At 43.8% G+C, this 18,855-nt stretch overlaps 1 protein-coding gene across 1 annotated transcript in view; it reads left to right on the top strand.

Moving 5' to 3' along the window:
• The window catches only part of FBXO36 (F-box protein 36), a 64,095-nt gene extending 53,751 nt beyond the window's left edge, over positions 1–10,344 (top strand). Inside the window, exons 3-4 of the mRNA XM_054585575.1 lie at positions 3,573–3,745; positions 9,898–10,344. Of these exons, the coding sequence (XP_054441550.1) occupies positions 3,573–3,745; positions 9,898–10,086 (362 nt within the window). The 3' untranslated portion in view covers positions 10,087–10,344. The remainder of the gene's footprint in view (positions 1–3,572; positions 3,746–9,897) is intronic.
• Positions 10,345–18,855: the final 8,511 nt, after the last annotated feature.

Raw genomic sequence — 18,855 nt, 5'->3', positions numbered from 1 at the left:
CCGCCCACCTCTGACTCTGATTGGCCCCTCCCTGTCTTCAGCATGGATTTCTAGAGTTTCTGTAGACCTGGGGTCTGTTCTGTGGGTGGAGGGTGGGATGGGAGAGTGTTAGGGGCAGAAGCACTAAGAGACAGTACAGGAGACAGTTTCTGGTGTATCTTCTCAGAGATGGTATGTGCATATATACAAAATATGTTAACACAAAAAGAATAATCTTAACACCTTGTGTTCTACACCTTGACTTTTAAAAACTTTTAAGTTTAGAAATGTTTCACAGCTATGAGAAAAAACAGGAAGTAATAGTACAGATACCCAGCACCACTAACCAAAGATGTTACCATTAGTCGCATTTGCTTCATTTGATCCAAGTGATCAGCTATGCTGGTGAGGTTGCTTGGAATATCCTCTCCTTTCAGTGTCTGTAGTATCTGTAGTGATGTTTTCTTCTTCATTCCTTGATCACGGTAATTCATGCTTTCTTTTCTTTTTTTTGGTTGGGGGGTAGTTTTATAAATTTTTTTTTTCAAAGAACTAACTTTTAGTCCTACCGATTTTCTCCATTTTTATTTATTTTTAGTAGTAATTTCTGTTCTTACCTTTAGTATTACTTCCTTCCTACTACTTTCTTTAGGTCTAATTTTTGTTCTCTTCCCGCGGTGGAAGCTTAATCATTGTGTACAGCCGTTTCCCCCCTAAATTTTCTTGAAGTGCAGCTATATCTCTATTAGGTAAGTTTTGAAAGTTGTATCTTTAGTCTTACTCAGATTAAAATATTTTCTAAATTCTATTTTGATTTCTTCTTTGATTCATAGACTATTTAGAAACATTTTGTTTAATTTCCAGGTAGCTGGGGATTTTTCAGTTACTCTCCCCACCATCACCCCGCTTCACCATCCCCGGCGCACCAACTGCTCCCCCCCCCCCCCCCCCCCGAGCCTTGACTTCTAGTTTAATTGCATGTGATCAGAGAATCTACTCTAAATAGTTTTAATTTTGTGTCATCCTTCTTCAGGGCCATATTAATCTTTTCCTTAGTATATATGTTGCTGAAGTGAGCACCATATTTGCTTAACATCTTTTAAAAATGCTAAAAAGTTACATACATATTCAAGTTTCTACTCCTTACCTATCAATTTCCCCTCTATTCTCTCTTATTAACTGTTCTAAAGTTGGTATCATTTCCAGACATATTTGTTATACATAGTTACAACTATATAAATAATATATATGCTATTTTTATGTTTAACATTTTGTGTGAATGATATCATACTATATCGTTTTACAACTTTGTTTTATCCATCAACACTGTTTTTGAGATTTATCCATGTTAATATATGTGGATCTAATTCATTCATTTCAATGGTCTCTATTATATTATAAACCATAGTGTATTCAATCATTTCCTTGACTGAGGCTAGTTAGGTATACTAGTTTAGAAGTATTAAATCCTCCTGGTGAATTGTTTCTTCTATCAGTAAGTGATGGTTTTTCTTATCACCTATAGCGAGTTTTACTTTAAAGTATATTTTGTCTGCTAGTCATATGTTTTCTTTTGCTTTGAAATAGTCTTTTTCCATACTATTACTTTCACTTTTCCATGTCATTAATGTTAAGCATGTCTCATAAATAGCACATAGGCAGAATTATTTGCGTGTGTGCCTGAGAGCCTTTTCCCCGGCATGATTAATTCATTTACATTGATTATGATGACTACTATGCCTGTAATTTCTATCATCTTATTTTGTGCTTTCATCTTATCATATACTTTTTCTGTGCTTTTTTGTTTGGCTCCCATTTTCTCCTTTCCTTTTGTTACCTTGATTCCATTTCCCCCTACCTTGCAGATGTGGCTGTGTGACCCACTTTCTCTCAGTAAGATGCGAGCTGAGCTCTTCCATAGAGCTTCTCAGAAGGTGACTCCAGACAGGGACGCCTCAGCTTCCCTGCGCATTCTTGCGCCCTGCCCCGCCCCGCCCCCTTTACCTGCTGCACTATGGTTGGCACCTTGCGGACAGGACCATCTTACAGGGACCCTGGGGGTGAGAGCTGCATCCTAGAATATGAAGCAGAAAGGCTGAAGGACCCTGGACATCAGTAACATAGTGGAGCTCCTACACCGGTCCTCACAGCTCGCCTTCAGAATCCGATTGTGTGAGGAAAAAAAAAATCCTGTTTTGTTAAGCCACCTTAACAACCACTGTTAAAATTTGAAACTGTGTCCTTCCAAGCATGTTTTCCTATTTATTAGAAATGGCAGAGCCAGAGAGAATTTTCTTTAATTCAGTGACCAATTACCATAATACAAATACATTACGAAACATGAAAATGATGCAAATATGTTAGCATTCAAAGGTAGCTGATAAGTGCTATTTGAAAAAATTTAAAAAGAAAATTTTATTTATTTATTTAACTATTTTTATTGTTGACACTCTTACAGATGTCCCATTGCCCCCTATGCCTGCCTCCATCCAGCCCCCTTCCCCCTTCTCTCTGGCCTTAACCACACTGTGGTCAGTGTCTGCGGGTCATGCCTACATGTTCTTTGGCTGATCCCTTCACCTTCTTTCCCCCAGCTCCGCCCCCCACCCCCCACAGCTGTCTGTTTCATGTATCCATGCCTCTGTTTCTATTTTGTTCATCAGTCTATTTTGTTCATTAGACTCCGCATATAAGTAAGATCATATAGTATTTGTCTTTGGCTGGCTTATTTCACTCAGCATAATCTCCAGGTCCATCCCTGCTGTCACAAAAGGTAAGATTTCCTTCTTTTTTATGGCTGTGCAGTATTCCATTGTGTAAATGTACAACTTTTTAATCCACTCATCTACTGATTATTAGCCATTTCTTGGTTATTCAGGGAGCTGGCTTAAAAAAAAAAAACAATACCCTTATCTCCCCCTATATAGAACATGTGACATAAATGATTATATTGGTTGATTCTTTGTGAACTGTTTCCTAATTTGGAAATAACAAAGAAGGTCTGAAAAATATTAGGCAAAAGTTAACACAATTTTCATGAAATGTTCATCTATTTTTCTCTTTGCCTCTCATTTTTTTTCCTATTATGTAAAGATAAGGATAAAAAGAAGGTAAAGAGGAAGCCAGAAACTTTGGTGGAGACACTAGATACAACAATAAAAAAACAAGAATTAAATAAAATTAAGAGATACGTGTTTCAGAACAATCTGGGGAGAGAAGGGGCGGCAAAAAAGCCACATGGACCAGCGTCCGTGCGCAGTCAGGGAGGCTGAGAGGATGGGATGATGCTGACGCCGAGGCTGGTCAAGTCCGTTGCCTGGACTGGGATTTGGCGCTGATGAGATCAAGGGGACGCAGTCCATCACTGTGTTAAACACTGACTGTCCCTCCCCTAACATTCTGTTCTCACGGCAAGAATGGTGCTGCGAAATGACTGCCTCGCAAGTGCCCGCCGCTGGGCCCACGGGCAGTTTGGTGAGAGTGGGGGCGCCCCAGCATCATCTTAACACCGGTGGCGCGGGGGGGCAGCATGCCCCAAAGCTTGTGTCTTAGTGATAATGTATGATAATCATGTCGGTTTCTTTGCATTACAGTTCAAATTGCCTTAATATTCGGTGCCAGAACATTAGACTATGTCTTCAATTTGTGTGAAGGTAAATTTGACTTCCTTGAGCGGCTCCCAGACAAGTTGCTTCTGAATATCATTTCTTATCTGGATCTCGAAGATGTTACCAACCTTTCTCTAACATCCCACAGATTTTCAAAGGTAATGGTCAAGTGTTTTGTGTCCATCGAGAACTTTCCTTTGTGTTTTCTCAAAGTGGTTTCTTTTTTTAATATAGCATTTGTTATTCGCGTTTCTCTCGGCAAGCATGTGTTCAATGCTCACTTGATGACAGGCACCGCCCTAGGCGCAGAGGCAGCAGAGACGGGCAGATGTTATTTCTGCCCTCAGGAAACTTATAGTTTCGTAGGAGATATCTACACAGATGCAAATTATTACAATGTAGTGGGATCAACTCAACAAGGGGTGTGTGTTCAAGGTACAAAGGTGGTACAAAGTGATTTCCTCTGCCTAGCTTCACAGAAGTGGGCTACTGCATCTGGGTTTTGAGGGGAAAATAGGAGTTTGCCAAGGGATCTGGCCAACTAGATCAAGGGACATTTCAAGTCAAGGTACAAGCTCATGCAGGGGCGAGACAGCACAAGAGAATAAGGCAAGGAGTGACCATCCCCTATCCATTTTTGTTTCTTCCACTAAGAGCCATTTGCTGAATTAATTATCTCCCAGGACGGGTGGTTTGGGGGTACTTACTCATGGTGTCCTGTCTTCCTCCACACCCCAAGCTGACTAAGTGGACTTACTCTTACTACTTAGAATCCTCAGCAGAACAACCTAGAGCAGAAAGCAGAGTTGGCACCGATTTCACCCCATTGCAGGGCCTTGATGCGAACACTGTTAGTGCCTCCCCCGATCCTGGAAGGTACCGTGGTTCCTGCCCCTTGAGCTAGTTTGTAAATTGACTTCCTTCCTGCACCCCCAGCTTCCCAAAAGGAGGGCTAGAAACAAGTATTATGAGCAATCAACACACACACATACACACTCTTGTATAGGTATACACACACACAGCCATTAAAAATATATTAAAGATTTTGTCCTTATTGCTGATAAGAAGCTGGTTATTCATACTGTAAATGAAGAGAATTTTAAGTAAATGAAAGATTCTAGTGGGGGGTCTAATAAAAGCTTCTGTTAGGGCCTGGGGTGTTCCTGAAAGTAAATGGAAGGATTCAGTAGGAAATGGCCATGTCTTGTGGAATTTATTCCTTACATCAAACTACTGTCCTCTGTCCAAGTTTTGCTCATTTCCACTATTATTCGCCGTCTCACTGTCTTGCCACTTTTTTAGTGCAGCCTTGAAAATACTCTCCATACCTCACTGGTGCTCTAAAGCAAGGCCCTTCCAGGTTGCCAATTTCCGTCCTCAGTGGTCAGGTGCTATTTTAACAGATCCTGTTGAAAATGAGAGCTGCAAGGTCACCTGTATGAGACAGAAAGGTTTCCAAGGCCAGCCTGACTCTGCAGCAGTAGGCCTGCCTTGGAAGCATAAAGACACGTGGAGATGTGGTGTGTGGATTTGGGGGTGGGAGAAGCCCTAGCTTGGGAGAGCCCACGGTGCCATCCCACGTTGAGAATGGAAGTTTCCACTTATCAAATTTAATACCACCAGCGAGCAGGACCGTCTTGCTACCTGCCCTTGCTCCCCTTGCTCTGATTCTGTGTTGACCAAGCCACAGAGGCTCCACGGTGAAGGCCCGGTGGACTGGTTGTTCATATTTCCCAGGGCAAAGCCCCGGGGAGGCAGCCTCTGGGAGCCTGGCCAACAGGAGCACACCTGAGAGGTGGATCCCGGGATCCCAGCAAGCTCACCATGCTGAGGCTGCCCGTGGGGACCTGCCCGTGGGGACCTGCCCGAGGGCCTGCTGGCTGGCTCTTGGGGGCACCCGGCACAGACTATGCTGTTTCTGAAAACTGCCACAAAATAGCCCCCCAAAACCCCCCCTGCAGCCCGAAGAGAAGGCTGAGGCTCAGACACAGGAAGGACAATCGTGCCTAGTATGTGAACGTGTTCATCTTGGCCGTGACTCAGGAACCCTGAGGAGGAAAATCTCCCCTCTGTTACATTCTGGCTATGGAGAAACAGATCTTTCCTCATGCCCCTCGACCGTGGTCACCAAGTCTGGCCAAGTGGGTGGAGCACCCAGGGACCAGGTGAAATGGGCGACGCCAGGCCTGCGCCCGGAGGGCCTGACTCCGGCGGCAGAAGCGCACCCAATGTCCGGCCTCTGATGTGTTTTCTTGTGTTTACAGCAGGCCGATGCTAAGGGTCCAGCCCAAGGATTTGACCCATTGATATCAGAGTTGTGCATACAAAATATCTCAAGAGATTCTATAAAAGGCTAGCAGCTTGGGGTGGGGAGAGGGCTTTTCCCATCTTTCCTGTAACCAGGCCAGTGTGGCTATTTGAAGCAGCAAGAAGCCAGAGAGCTGGATTCTGTTCTTAGCTCAGCCACTCCCCACCTTAAGCCTTGAGCAGCTGTACCCTTTTCCTCTCTGAGCCTTAATTTCCCCGTTTGTAAAAAGAGAGGTTTTAACTAGATAAGCCCTAGGATCCCTTTCAACTTTTACCATAGCTTCTGTATGTTAAGTTCATACACCACCACCAGGGGGCGCTAAAGCCCACACTTTGCTGTGCTTGGAATCAAAGTAACTGAAAGCATGGTCTGCCTGGGTTACCTTTTTGTTTTGCAACCTGGCACCTACCAAGCAAAAAAGCCCAGGGCTTGGAAGTCTTGCTGAAAGTATTTTATGACCAACTTGTAATATAAAACAAAAATGTAAGTATTTTCAGTATAAAATGAGTCATAAATGAAGTTACACTGGTGGAAATTACAGCTCTCTTGAGAATTTTTTCCTTTCCCGAAAACCTCAGTTTTCTCCCATAATCTCATTACATGAGACACGCTGATGATATCCTGAAATGTACTTACTGGAAATGGGGTAGTCATCTACACTAGCGTTAGAGTTTAAATCTTTTGAAGGATGTTCAGATCTGTTTTGTTTTTTAATATTAAGCCACTTTCTTTTTCCTTTATTGTTTATATTTAGAAGAATATGTTGTAATCCGAATAGGATAACTAGACCTTGAATGACTGTGGTGGGTGGGATAAGACAATGAGCAACCTGCCTAATGTCAAAATGTTTGGGCAGCTGTCATTGCCCTGAGAGTCAGCGTTGCAGCTCAACAGTAACCATTATGCAACTGTAATAGTGTTTGCTCTGATGTTTGTGCAGAAGGAGTCTTCAGTGGTTAAACTTTGTTATACTACTCATTTCTGTGAATCATTTTTTGTTCCTTATCAGAGCACTTCCACAATAGCATGAAATCTGAAAGTAAAGAGTACTGGCGGCTTTCTCCTCAAAAATGGGTGTAGTGGAGTCATGAAATAGAGATAACGCTGAACATGTGTTTTCCCCTCCCCATGAAGAAGTTAGGGTCCAAGGGAGTAAAGCAGGACAGAGGAAGGGACTGTGTAGATGAGAATAGCCAGGTTGGACCGGTCAGACCCAGAGGATGCTGTGGACTGGTTTGCTCCACAGCCATGTAACTCCCTTGTGCTAGATGGAGTTGCAGATAAGAACGGCCTCTGTCAGGCAGACCCGTCTGCTTGGAAGGAAGAGCCTTGGCAGGGAGACATGAGCCAGGTGAGGCAGCCCCCGTGCATGGGCTCTTCCTGCAAGCGTGGCCCTGGAGGCGCACGGGAGCTTGTCTGGTGCAAAGCATCATCGCATCCTATTGGCCAGGTGCTGGAGAGCAGAAACAGTGTGATTTCTGTATAACAGTCTGGGCGTTTGCTTGCTTGTTTTTTTGTTTATTATCCTGGCTGCTGCTCTTCCTCTATAGCATTGAACCTTTCCCTCTGGTTTTCTGTGAGCGATGTGTTGCGTCTGCTGACTCCCCCTCTGCTTAAACAACCTAGATTACATTCTGTGGTCTGAAACCAAGAGCCCTGTCCAGTGGCACAGGCATTCCACATCGTTTGGATGGGTGGGTGGACAGATCAATGAATGAGTAGGCTATTGGAAATTGTGAAACAGCGTGTCTGGTCCCAACTGGAGTAATTGTTGTGTATATTTCACTCTTTTACATTTTCCCCCTTATTGTTAGTTTCTTACCTGTCATTTTTCTCTGCCTTCACTCTCCTGCCTCAGTGTCAACCACCCTTCTAAGTAGCGGGGGCTGAGCTGCTGAGGGCTATCGTGGTAGGCTGAACGGAAGTAAATTCTGAGGAGAGGAAGAAGGACGAGGCCACGAGCGAAGCCCTTTCCTACAGAGCGAAGGGCACAGGCTCCAGCCCACTGGTTCCCGACAGCTGTTCCGGCCGTCCAGGCGCTTTGTTCCTCCTTGTCGTTATGTGCCTGTGTTTATAGGGGTTCAGATCCTACCCACTGACGCCTTCCAAACAGGGCACAATCAGACTCTGCATTCTGGAATCTGAGGGCTTTTACCATGCCTGGCTGCCTCCGCTATGAAAGGGGGCAAGTTGCCCCCTAAAAAGAAATTTTAAATGGTGAAAATGAGTTCAGTCTATTTTTATCATGTCAATCAGGTCAACTCTCTTTATTATTCGTAGGCATGTGATCCGCCCTGGCCATTCCCATGGATAATCTTGTTTCCCACCAGAGCTGACCTTGTGGGGCCCCTAGCTTCTTGTCTTTCTTCGCCTCCTTATAGAGAAGCCTTTGTGGCGGCTCCTGTGGACGAGCCCACGCGCACAGAGGAGGGCCCAGGCCCGCGTGCCTCAGGGGCCTGATCCAAGGGGGCCGCGGATCCAAGGGGACTGTGGGCTCCTCACGGGTCCTTCGCCAGGCCTAGCTCTTCCCACTTCTGGAATTGCACCTGTCAACCCTGTACAGAACCAAGGAAGGGAGGGAATCAGGCCGGGGATTAGCTGCCCCAAGTGCATCATTGGCACAGAAAGGATGGAGCTGAGCCATGTCTGTCGCTGAGGCCCCTGTGGAACCCTCCGTAAAGCATGTTTTGGGTCGCTGGGGTCACCACTCTGCAACACCAAATATCCAAGTGCCTTTAAATGTCATTGTTCTGGCACACACCACAAATCCATGGTTATTGCTCAGGCCGGGCCTTCGAAATATGCATAGCAGAAGCTTTGTCTTCAGGAAGGACTCGGAGCCTGGTAGATAAGGCACCAGGAAACCTCCATATCCATAGTGTTACGTAGCAGGGGACGGATGAGACTAGTTGCCGTAAGTAATGGTGCCACCTGAAAAAGTCATATTAGCAAATCTTGGGTGAATGGAAGTTGAATTGTGGCAGCTTTGAACTTGGAGGGAGGGCAGAATGGCCTTGTGCAGTTATTGGGCCAGAGGGGTCTTGTCTGTCTTCAACCTCATGGCCCCTGGTTCAAGTCCCAGACTGCAGAAAAGCGTCTCAGAGAAGGGCGTTCCCGGGGAACGGCTCACTTTGCCAGGTGCCAGGTGGGCTCGGGAGTGGACTGAGTCTCTTAGGCCATTCCCAGTGTATCACGCAATGTCATGAGTGCAAAGGACTTGGAGCAAAACTTGCGGCACCTGGGAGGGGTGGATTTTCCCTGTGCCGCTGGCAGCCTCCAGGGGCTGCCTGGCCATTTTGATGCAGTTCGACACTGAGTAGCCTGCAGTGGACTGAGCTATCAGCTGTACAAGCCCTGAGGAGAGATGGCTTGAATGTGCGTTTAAAATGAGTGCAAATTTCTCAGGAATTAACTGCTCCCACTTGAGAAGCTAATGCAGGACCGAGTACAAGATCAGTTGACCATATACACCATTATTAGTCTCTGCTATGAGGCTAATTGGAAATTAAGTAGATAATGTTTATATGAACATCATTTAAGTTGCTTTCTGCATCTTAAATGAGATCAGGATTTATTCCACTAATCAAATATTGTTTTGACCTTTATTTTTTAATGTTTATTAATTTTAGAGAGAGAGAGGAAGGGAGAAAGAAAACAACACTGTTTTGTTGTTCCACTTATTTATGCCTTCACTGGTTGCTTCTTGTCCGGGTCGTGACCAGGGACTGAGGCTGTAACCTTGGTGTACTGGGACAATTCTCTAACCAACTGAACTAGCCGGCCAGGGCTGCTTTTCGTCCTTTAGATACTTGTGCACTTGCCTCTTTCTTCAGAGAGGAAGTTTCTGGAGCAGGAACTACGCCTGGCACGTCTTTGTGCACGCGCGGCGTTTCTTCCAGCGTCCACAGGCAGCAGGACTTGGGCAGGGATCTTGTGAGTGAGCGCATGCCTCGCACTTAGCCCGCGTGCGACATAACCCACTTCTCACTTTCCCACCCACAGCTGTGCAAGTCTGACGAGCTGTGGGAGATGATAGTTCAGTCTGCCTGTGACAACATCACCCCTGACATGAGGGCCCTGGCCGAGGAGATGGGCTGGAGACAGATGTTCTTCACCAACAAGCTGCAGCTCCAGCGACAGATCCGCAAGAGGAAACAAAAGCAAGGGAGCCAGAGCAGCAGTCAACTTTAGGGAGATGTTTTTTCCTGCAGGGGCGCTGAGGCACGGTCGTGTTTTTCTGCTGTGTCCAAATCTCTTCCGTTTTGTTAGGAACCAAGAGGTTTGTGTGGTTTCAGGAGCCATCTGAAAGGCAGAGAGTATTTGCTCACAGGCGCAGCAAACCCGACTGTGCAGGGCTTTGCCTGAACCAAGTGCCGAATCAGTCAAATCAGTCAAATCGTGCCTCCACTCCCCAAAGGCTGCAGGACAGGGACCCCTGCCCTCGATGTCCCCCCGACCCCATCCGCAAGAGAAGAAGCTTCTGCTATATAGAAGCAAACAATAAATTATTAGTTTTTTTTTAAAATGTATCTATCTAGGCTTTGGGAAAGGGAACTGAGCTTTTGAATTCTTTTCCTGGTCACCTGAGTCCATCCATGGAGCCGGTGGCCATGTGTCCGCAGGGAACCATGAGGGGCAGTGGCCCCAGGAGGCATCCCGGTGAGCGCAGCTGCCTTCCCAACCCTGTCCCTCCAAGTGTGTGTTCAGGGCCCGACCTGTGGGCCCAGGGTGCCAGGTGGCAGCCCCCCCCCGCCTCGTGGAGACAGCTCTGCGCTGGCCCCAGGGCCTGGCTGGACTTTGGGTCAGGCTCAGCCTCCTGGACCGCACGTCGCCAAGTAAACCTGTGTTCCTTAGAGGGACGACGTGTTCCCCAAAGGAAAGTGGCAGTTATCATGTTGATAACTGGGGCTTTTAAGAACACAGGCTCTGGGTAAGTGAGTAAAAACCTAAGTATGGTTTGTGCTGTTAACTTGGCAGAGGGAAAACAGTACTGTTTTAGCGGAGGAAAGTCTGCCTCCCTGAGATGGGTTATTTATAAGTTGTTTTCTTCCTGGGCTCTCCTGGTGGTGAGGCCCCCCGGACAATGAGCTCCTAGCAGAGGGCGACCTGAAGACCCCTTCGGGCTAGAGGGCAAAGTAGCTTTCAGCCTCCCGCCATCTTGCTCACCTTCTCGTTTCTGCTTGCCCGCGGCCTCCCCTTTGCTACCAAGGAAAAAAATGACATACCCATCCCCCTCACTTTGATGTCAGAGGGGCTCCCATGATTCTTGGGGCCTCCAAAAGGGTGCAGAAGAGGTGAACTCTGGCTGTCCTGCTACCTAAATTCTTCTAGAATGGCTCCTTAGCCATGGCTTAGTAACGGATTGTTTTTTTCTTTACTAAACCTGGGTTAATATCAGACCAGCCCCATTCACACACCCTTAACACTTGGTCATAGACTTCCAGGGACATCTGTGAAACCACATGGAGGCTGCTCCCTTGCAGGTGAGGAGCCAGTCAAGGTTGTGCCTGGATTTAGTCCAAGCACAGAGCAAAGAGCTCTGGCGAGAGACCCAGGCCTCGTTTGCAGCCCAGGAGCCATCCTGCCAGGTGCAGGGTGACTGCCAGGCGCGCAGAGGGCACCTGCTTCTGCATGGCTCCTGCGGCCTATTTCTCCCTGAAGTTCCCAACTTCACTCCTGGCCAGGTTTTCAGTGACAGAACTCAGGTTAACACAATGTGTGTGCAACAGTTGCGTGTATGCGCAACTTGGTACATCAACATGGCTGTATAAATATAAAATTACACGCCACTTGTAACATCGATGCCAAGTGCCAACAGCGTCTAAATTTCATGAGTTATGTTCTATCATCTGACAGATTCTGAAAGCTTATGGGCACGCATGGCCACCTAGATTCAGCAGGAACCAGTGAGAACACAAATACGGCCATTTGAAAACTTTCAGTATAAATAGGCGCTAAAGGTAAACAGCAATAAGAAATGGGTTATTAATATGTTGACTATTATTACATAATAGTTAAAATGATGTAGGTTGGTAGATTATTAAAGGATAATTATTTGTCTTCATAATTTGGGTGCCTTATTACCTGACTCTAATAGTTTTGGCCAAAACATGAACAGTTACCCCCAACCTGAAACCCTGCTGCAGCGCATCAGCATCCTCCCTCAGTGAAACATCGTGTCCCTCCCCGCCTTCATTTCCTGTGTTAGGCCCTGGAAGACGAACCATGGGATGACAATGTAGGGATGCTTTGCCTCTGTGCCTCTCCTGGCAGCTTTCATGCAGACGGGTGAATCTGCCTTGTTTACAACACACCATGTCAGGGTGAAGTACCAGGGCACCGTGTAATCTTGCTCTTTCTCATCTTTCAAGCCAGAAAGTGTTTCTACTGTTGTTATTTACCATTGTAATTATAAATATAAAACACTGATATTTTCTGATGTTTTCTATGTTTTAAAGTTAGAACAATTTATTAACAATAGCAAATGTGAGTAATTTAGAAACTAAAAAAAATAAATATATTTTACCTGCTGTTTTAACTTCTATTACTGCTTTTTCCTGAACAGGTTGGCATAGTATGTAGATGAAACCTCACTTATATGGAATGCAAAATGTTTTATTTTGCTGAGTATGACAAGCATTTGGGAGAGATTATGATTTGGGAGAGGGGTGGGAAACAGGTAGGGACAAATGACTAGTCACCACTTGTCATTGTTTTCCAAGCTGCCTGTATACAAAATGGTTACTAGCCCTCATTTATTACCCAAACTCCCAAGATGCTAAAGAATAATGTAAACGTAAAATATTTGTGCAGCGTAGTTTTTTGATCTGAGCTTTAGTGTGATAACAATCTTCAGTTTGTGTTAAGACAATATAGTGAGAGAGTGTCCAAACTTTTCAACTCTGAACAGTTGGTTTCACCGTGCAATGGGCGTCTTTGACTGGATGTCAAAACATTACGTAGACAAGGTACCACCACACTAAAGAAAAATGTGCACCTGCAGTTAAAAGCACAACATTATATATTGTCATTTTACAAAGTACAATTATTACGTTAGCTTTACCTCTTTATTGTTTTGAAAGGACATCATCCCCACACTGGATGGCATGAGACTGCCCGTGCGACATGGAACCCTCAGGGGTAGGAGCTACAGAGGACTCCCTTTATCCTACCTACTTACCGCTTTCTCTCAAACATAGATCTCCATTCAGAGCAGTCATTTCCAAGTGGGAAATTGGTTCTGTCCATCCAGAAAGTCTCAGTGCCATAGATCCATGGCCACAGACTAGGCTGGAATACTCTGAGAAATAATAATAGCAGCTTCCATTTATTGTATACTGCGTACCAAGGAATGAACAGGTAGTAACCAATTTAATTCTTACAGCAACCCTTGTAGGTAAACAGTATTATTTCTGTCTCATAGATGAGGGGGTTATAAACTATGGTATAGGTCTCATCTGACCAGCCACCTGTTTCTGTGTATAAAGTTTTATTGGGCCACAGTTGATGTATTACCTGCGATCGCTTTCACACAGTGACAGAGTCACAGTATAGATTGTGTGGCCTGCAAAGCCTCAATTGCTCTCAGAAAGGGACAAGTTGATCTTTCCAAAGTCTCATAACCAGTAAGCGGTGAAGCTGAGATTCACATCGGTAGCTACCGTGGTTATGTTCTTAACCATAAAGGCTCCACGTCTCCTTTCAGAGCCAACACCATGTTTGACCAGTGGAACATGAAAAGGTGATGGGATTCGCCCCAGGTGAGATTTGAAATTATAAGGGGTAGCACTTGGGGCATAATATAAGAGACCATTCGAATTTAGTTGTCCAGAGAATGTTCCAAGCTTTTAACGAACTAAATGAGTACCCAATTCTAAAGATTATCTTAAGCTCATTTAAATAACAAGGAAGGAATGACTTCTTCAAGATGCTCACACACTCTTAGGAAAAACTCAGTAAAGAATTGAGTAGGGAGATGATGCGTATGGCTCACTGGTACTTTCCCGGACTCGGTCCTCTCTTCTCCCTGCTGCTTCCCTCCACTACTTCGCCTGGCCGTGGAAGAGGCTCCCCAGGGCCAATCGGAGACCCGCTCTGCTTCTCATGGTTGGGCCGCCCTTGTTAGTGCGTTGCTGCAGTCTGAGCTCTCTGCCACGGCTCAGCTCCTCTTCCCTAGGCGACAAATGCTGCTGCTGCTCAGCCTCTGCAGTTCAGCATCAGCGTTCTCCCCGCTCCTCACTGCTCTGTGGACAGCCTGACCTCGCAGACCTCCAGTTCACGTAAGCTGCACTCTGTTCACTGTGATGTTTAAGGGGCAATCGTGAGCTTTCAAAAGGGAGAGTAGAAATCTTGCTTTTTCACCCCACAGCTGCACTATCTAAGCCTAAAGATGCTGAAAAATATGGCATTGAAATCTTCTTAAAAAAGTGTGAATCTGAAACAATTATGACTCCAAAGGTATCTTTTCGTTGACTGTATGAAGTTAAAATTTTACCTTTTTGGTACCTCTTAAGTTGTGACATCATTTTGAGAGTAATCTTTCAGAGTCTAAAGAAAAAGGAATGGAATATGTTAAATGTAGATGTGATGGTCCATTATGTGCTCAAAACAGATGATCACAGCTTTTCAAACCAGCGGGGCAGAAGCCGCTGACGTGCCCTGCAGGGTAAGTGACTGCATGAATCGCCTGGAGAAAGGCCTGTAAGCCGGGGCAGCTGACGTTGCTGACTGCCTGCTGGATGGAGAGTCAGCCGAAGAAAGCACAGACGTACCACTTTCTGATGGTTCAGTATCTTGTCAAAGTAAAGATGTAGCTGCAGACATGAAGGCTGAGTTAATACGTTGTCTGTAGAGCTTTACTTTTATCTTACAAATGACAAATCAATAGATGTGTCTGGATTCATCGTTTTGCTTGTATTCGTCCAGTATCACACCAACTAGTTAAAAATCTCTCATGTGAATGCTTGGAACAGGCAACGTACTGAATAACATTATTCACTCTCCGGGTTGGAAAAGCTACGGTGGGTCAAACTGTTGGCGCGTTAGTACGAATCACCAACAGATGCCAGAGCCATTGTGTATTTCACTGCCATGTCCTTGCCATCAAATAATGGTCAGATTCACTTAAAGATATCCTTGGAGAAAGAGTAAAATCATCACCTTTTATTCAGTCTTTCCCTGAATCCACATCTTTTTACTGTTCTGTGTGACAAACGGGAAGTACGAATGCCAGCTCAGGGGTCTCGAGGAAGAGCACTCGAGTACCTGCGGCGCAGACAGAACGACTGCTTTTTTCTTGAGATACCATGTTCGTTCTTGTTTGGCAGACATGTTACTGAAAGTGAGGCTGCCGCTTCCAGGAAAATAACTGTGATATTTGTTGCCACTGATAATATATTTAAACTTTGAAAAGGAAATTAGAATCTTGGAAAACTTTTATCGCCCTCCGTGAGCTTGTCCACTTCCCAATTGAGATATAATTCACATACCATAAAATTTACCCTTTTAAAGTGGTTTTTATATATTCACACATTTATGTGACCACCCCGATGATCTAGTTCCAGATTATTTTCTTCACCCCAGAAAGCTAGCCTGTGCCCATTCACAGTCACTCCCATTTCTCTCTCTCCCCAGGCTCTGGCAGCCACTAATCTACATTCCATCTCTACAGATTTGCCTCTTCTGAACATTTTCTCTAAATGGAATCACACAAAGATCAAGGGATGTTTTAAAATATTTTATGAGCTATGAAAACATTTGGAAGATCTACAAAACTCAGTGGACCAATATTTCCCAAATGACTAAAGCACTACGTTGTAAAATCATAAATGGGCCAGAGATCCGTTCAAATTGCAAGACAGATCAACAGTTTTTAATGTAACATTTTACAAAAATTTTGGTGATATCATGTCAGATTCCACACTGCAAATAACCTTTAAAAAATACCACTTGTTGAGTTTTGGTGTGATATCAACTGCACCCCCCCCCGAGTTATTTGAAAAAACTATTTAAATAATCCACCCCTTTCCAACTATATATGAGGCTACATTATCTTCATATTTGTCAATCAAAACCATGTAACAGAATGAATGCAGAAGAAATAAGAATCTAGCTGTCTTCTATGAAGCCAGAGAGAAAAGAAATTTGCAAAAATGTAAAACAATGTCATTATTCTTACTTTTTTTTGTGGGGGGGATATGGTTACTTTTCATAGAAATATATATTAACATAGTAGGCTCATCATTATTTTAAAATTAATACATATTTAAAAAATTTTCTCAGCTCTGCTTTCTAATAAAGTAAATATCAATAAGATACAACCTACAAAAACAACCTATCTTTGGGTCTTCAGTGGTTTTTAGGAGTATAAAGGGGACCTGAGACCCAAGAGTTTGAGACCGAAAGTCCAGCACTGGTAGTCTGCATCTTTCAGTTGACAAGTAGACGTGCCTATGACAGTTCTTCGACCACCTTACCGAACCTCCCTGCAACTGTTATCAGTGACCGTTTCCTCTTAACAGGCTACCAGTCAACTTCCCCTTAACTTAGCTATCACACTGGCACTGCTAGTTCTGTGCAGCAGCAGCAGTTTACTTCTGCTCATTGGCGAGGGGGCGGTGCTGCATCTGCCTGCCTTGCTCTTTCAGAAGCTTGGATGACATCTGTTGATTGAGAAAGAAACAGGGAAGCAGAAAGACATAGTAGAATAAAAGTATTATACACTACGAGTGCTCCAAAGACAGTGATTGACCAGGACGTTGTATAAAAGGAAAATAGTCAATGCCAGAGAGACAGAACAAGTATTTGACCTGGATTGGAGTACAGTTGATGTGGGTCTCCAATCTTGGTGAGTGTAAGAACCAACTGACAAGCTTATCTAAAAGGAAGGTTTATTGGCCTCATCCCCCAAGGTTCCAATTCATTAGGTTTTAAGTAGCCCCAGGAATCTGCATTTAAAATTACCTTAGATACAAGTTTTAAACCGAAAAAGCATTACGTACATAAGGAAAAAAGTCAGACCTATCCTAAACTTTTCTTGCCAGAGCCGACCACTGTTCATGTTTTCTTGTGTTTCCTTTCAGAAATGTTCTATACATACACAAGTCTCATGAATAACTTTCTTTCATTAACAAAACACAATGAGGGGGGCACGTTAACTGTATTTTATCTCATTTTTTTTCTTTTAAAGATATATCCTGGATATTGTTTTCTAATGCCATATTTTATTTAGAAGTTCCCTACTGATGGACAATACAATTATTTCCAGTCTTTTCGTACAACGAGCCATAAAAAAAAATTCTTGTTCATGTGTAAGAAAAAACTTGAGAAATGCAATCGTTAAACACAGATGAAAACACAGATGAAAAGCTGTGTGCATTTTAAATTTAATAGCTGGGCTTCTGACACCCTGGTGAATCTCTCCAGCTGGGTTTATGACCCACCTAAGAAAAACTCCCAGGGGAGGAACCAAACAGATAATCATCAGTTACACTTTAGGAGTTAAACAGGACAACGTTTATTTAGTTGTATGTAAGTAAAAATTAATTGGCTACATGAGGGGGAAACTACAAAGCACATAACATAAATATACAGTTAACCTTTTATGATATCTTCAAAGAATCATAACATTTTTAAACAGGAAATATTAATACATGTGCTGTAATTCTTTATAGCATTCTCTTTTACTCTGTTGTCGACATGAATATTGCAGGCAGATTTTACTCTATTTTGGTGAAATGGGAACTTCTGATGTAGAAACCACCACTTCCGTAAATACAATCCGTCAACAACAACTGTGCAAACTGAATGTGAGCAGGTTGAACTTGGACCTCACACTAAAGCTGGGTCCGTGGATTAAAAAGTTGATATTTATGTTTGCATAACCAGCAGTGCGAGCATCGGCTATAGCACCATTCAAAATCATGAACACTGCCTCTTGTTAATTTGGTGTTGTCAGAAAATGAAAGTAATGCAGTCCGCTAGTTAGTTTTAAAACACATACTGACTTTTCAATCTAATTATCCTAATTATATGGTAAATATATAGAGAAAGATAGAACGTTGCCTCAGGCTTTAAGATTAGCTTTATCAAAATAGAGAGCTGGGTTCTTCAACAGCAGCCAAAACTGTGATGGTACCAAATGGGTCATTGTGTTGAACCAAATGGGGTGTGTCATACAATTTATTATCTAAATGATTTACAGGCAATTCTCGAATCATTGGAGGTAATATCGAGTGTGTATATTAGCTATGCTGTTGTTTCTCCTTTCCATTAGCTGCCCTTTATTATTATTGTTATTTCCGGGGTCCCTCTCATTACACAACCCCTCCTACTATGCATCGGGGCAGGGAAAAATGAAGATGAAACAAAAAGGAAACTTGTCTATGTAATCACTTGTTAACAGCTCCGAAGGGTTTTATGGAGTAAAGATTGAAACCGCTGGCTAAAATTAGGCTTAGGGTAACATTCTGTGATTCTAATTGCTAGTACCATTCTTGCCTCTAATTACCAAGGATAACTGAGAATGGTCTGTACTCACTTTAGATAAATTTGACCCAAGACACTGGCAATGACAGTAAAGGATTTTGGTGTGTGATGAGCAAATTGTGAGTAGAAATTTAAACAGTTCTAAAATATGTGTAAACAAGTAAGGCAGCCAGAAATTTCAAAATGATTCTGGGAAGAACATTCTGCAGTCTGAAAAATGTTTGGCTTAGAAAAATAGAGATCTCAGATAGAGGAAGAACATTATTTGATGTCACGGATCACAGCTATCTTCTGTGATCAAGAGACTATTTTTAAAACGGTGCAGACACGGGCTATTGGCTACCCTACTCCAATGTCAGGTGCCCAGACGCCGAGACCAAGGCCACTCTGCTAGGACCCTCACAACCTCACAGTCTTATGTTCTGGATTAGTAACACACTTTACAAATGATTTAACCACCAACTTCATGTCAAC

Source organism: Pteronotus mesoamericanus, unplaced genomic scaffold (genome assembly GCF_021234165.1).
Source record: "Pteronotus mesoamericanus isolate MK-2021 breed Mesoamerican mustached bat unplaced genomic scaffold, CSHL_Meso_final contig_90, whole genome shotgun sequence".
Classification (NCBI taxonomy): Eukaryota; Metazoa; Chordata; class Mammalia; order Chiroptera; family Mormoopidae; genus Pteronotus; species Pteronotus mesoamericanus.
The sequence above is the reverse complement of the archived record's forward strand: the minus strand, read 5'-3'. Positions and strand labels throughout refer to the sequence as shown.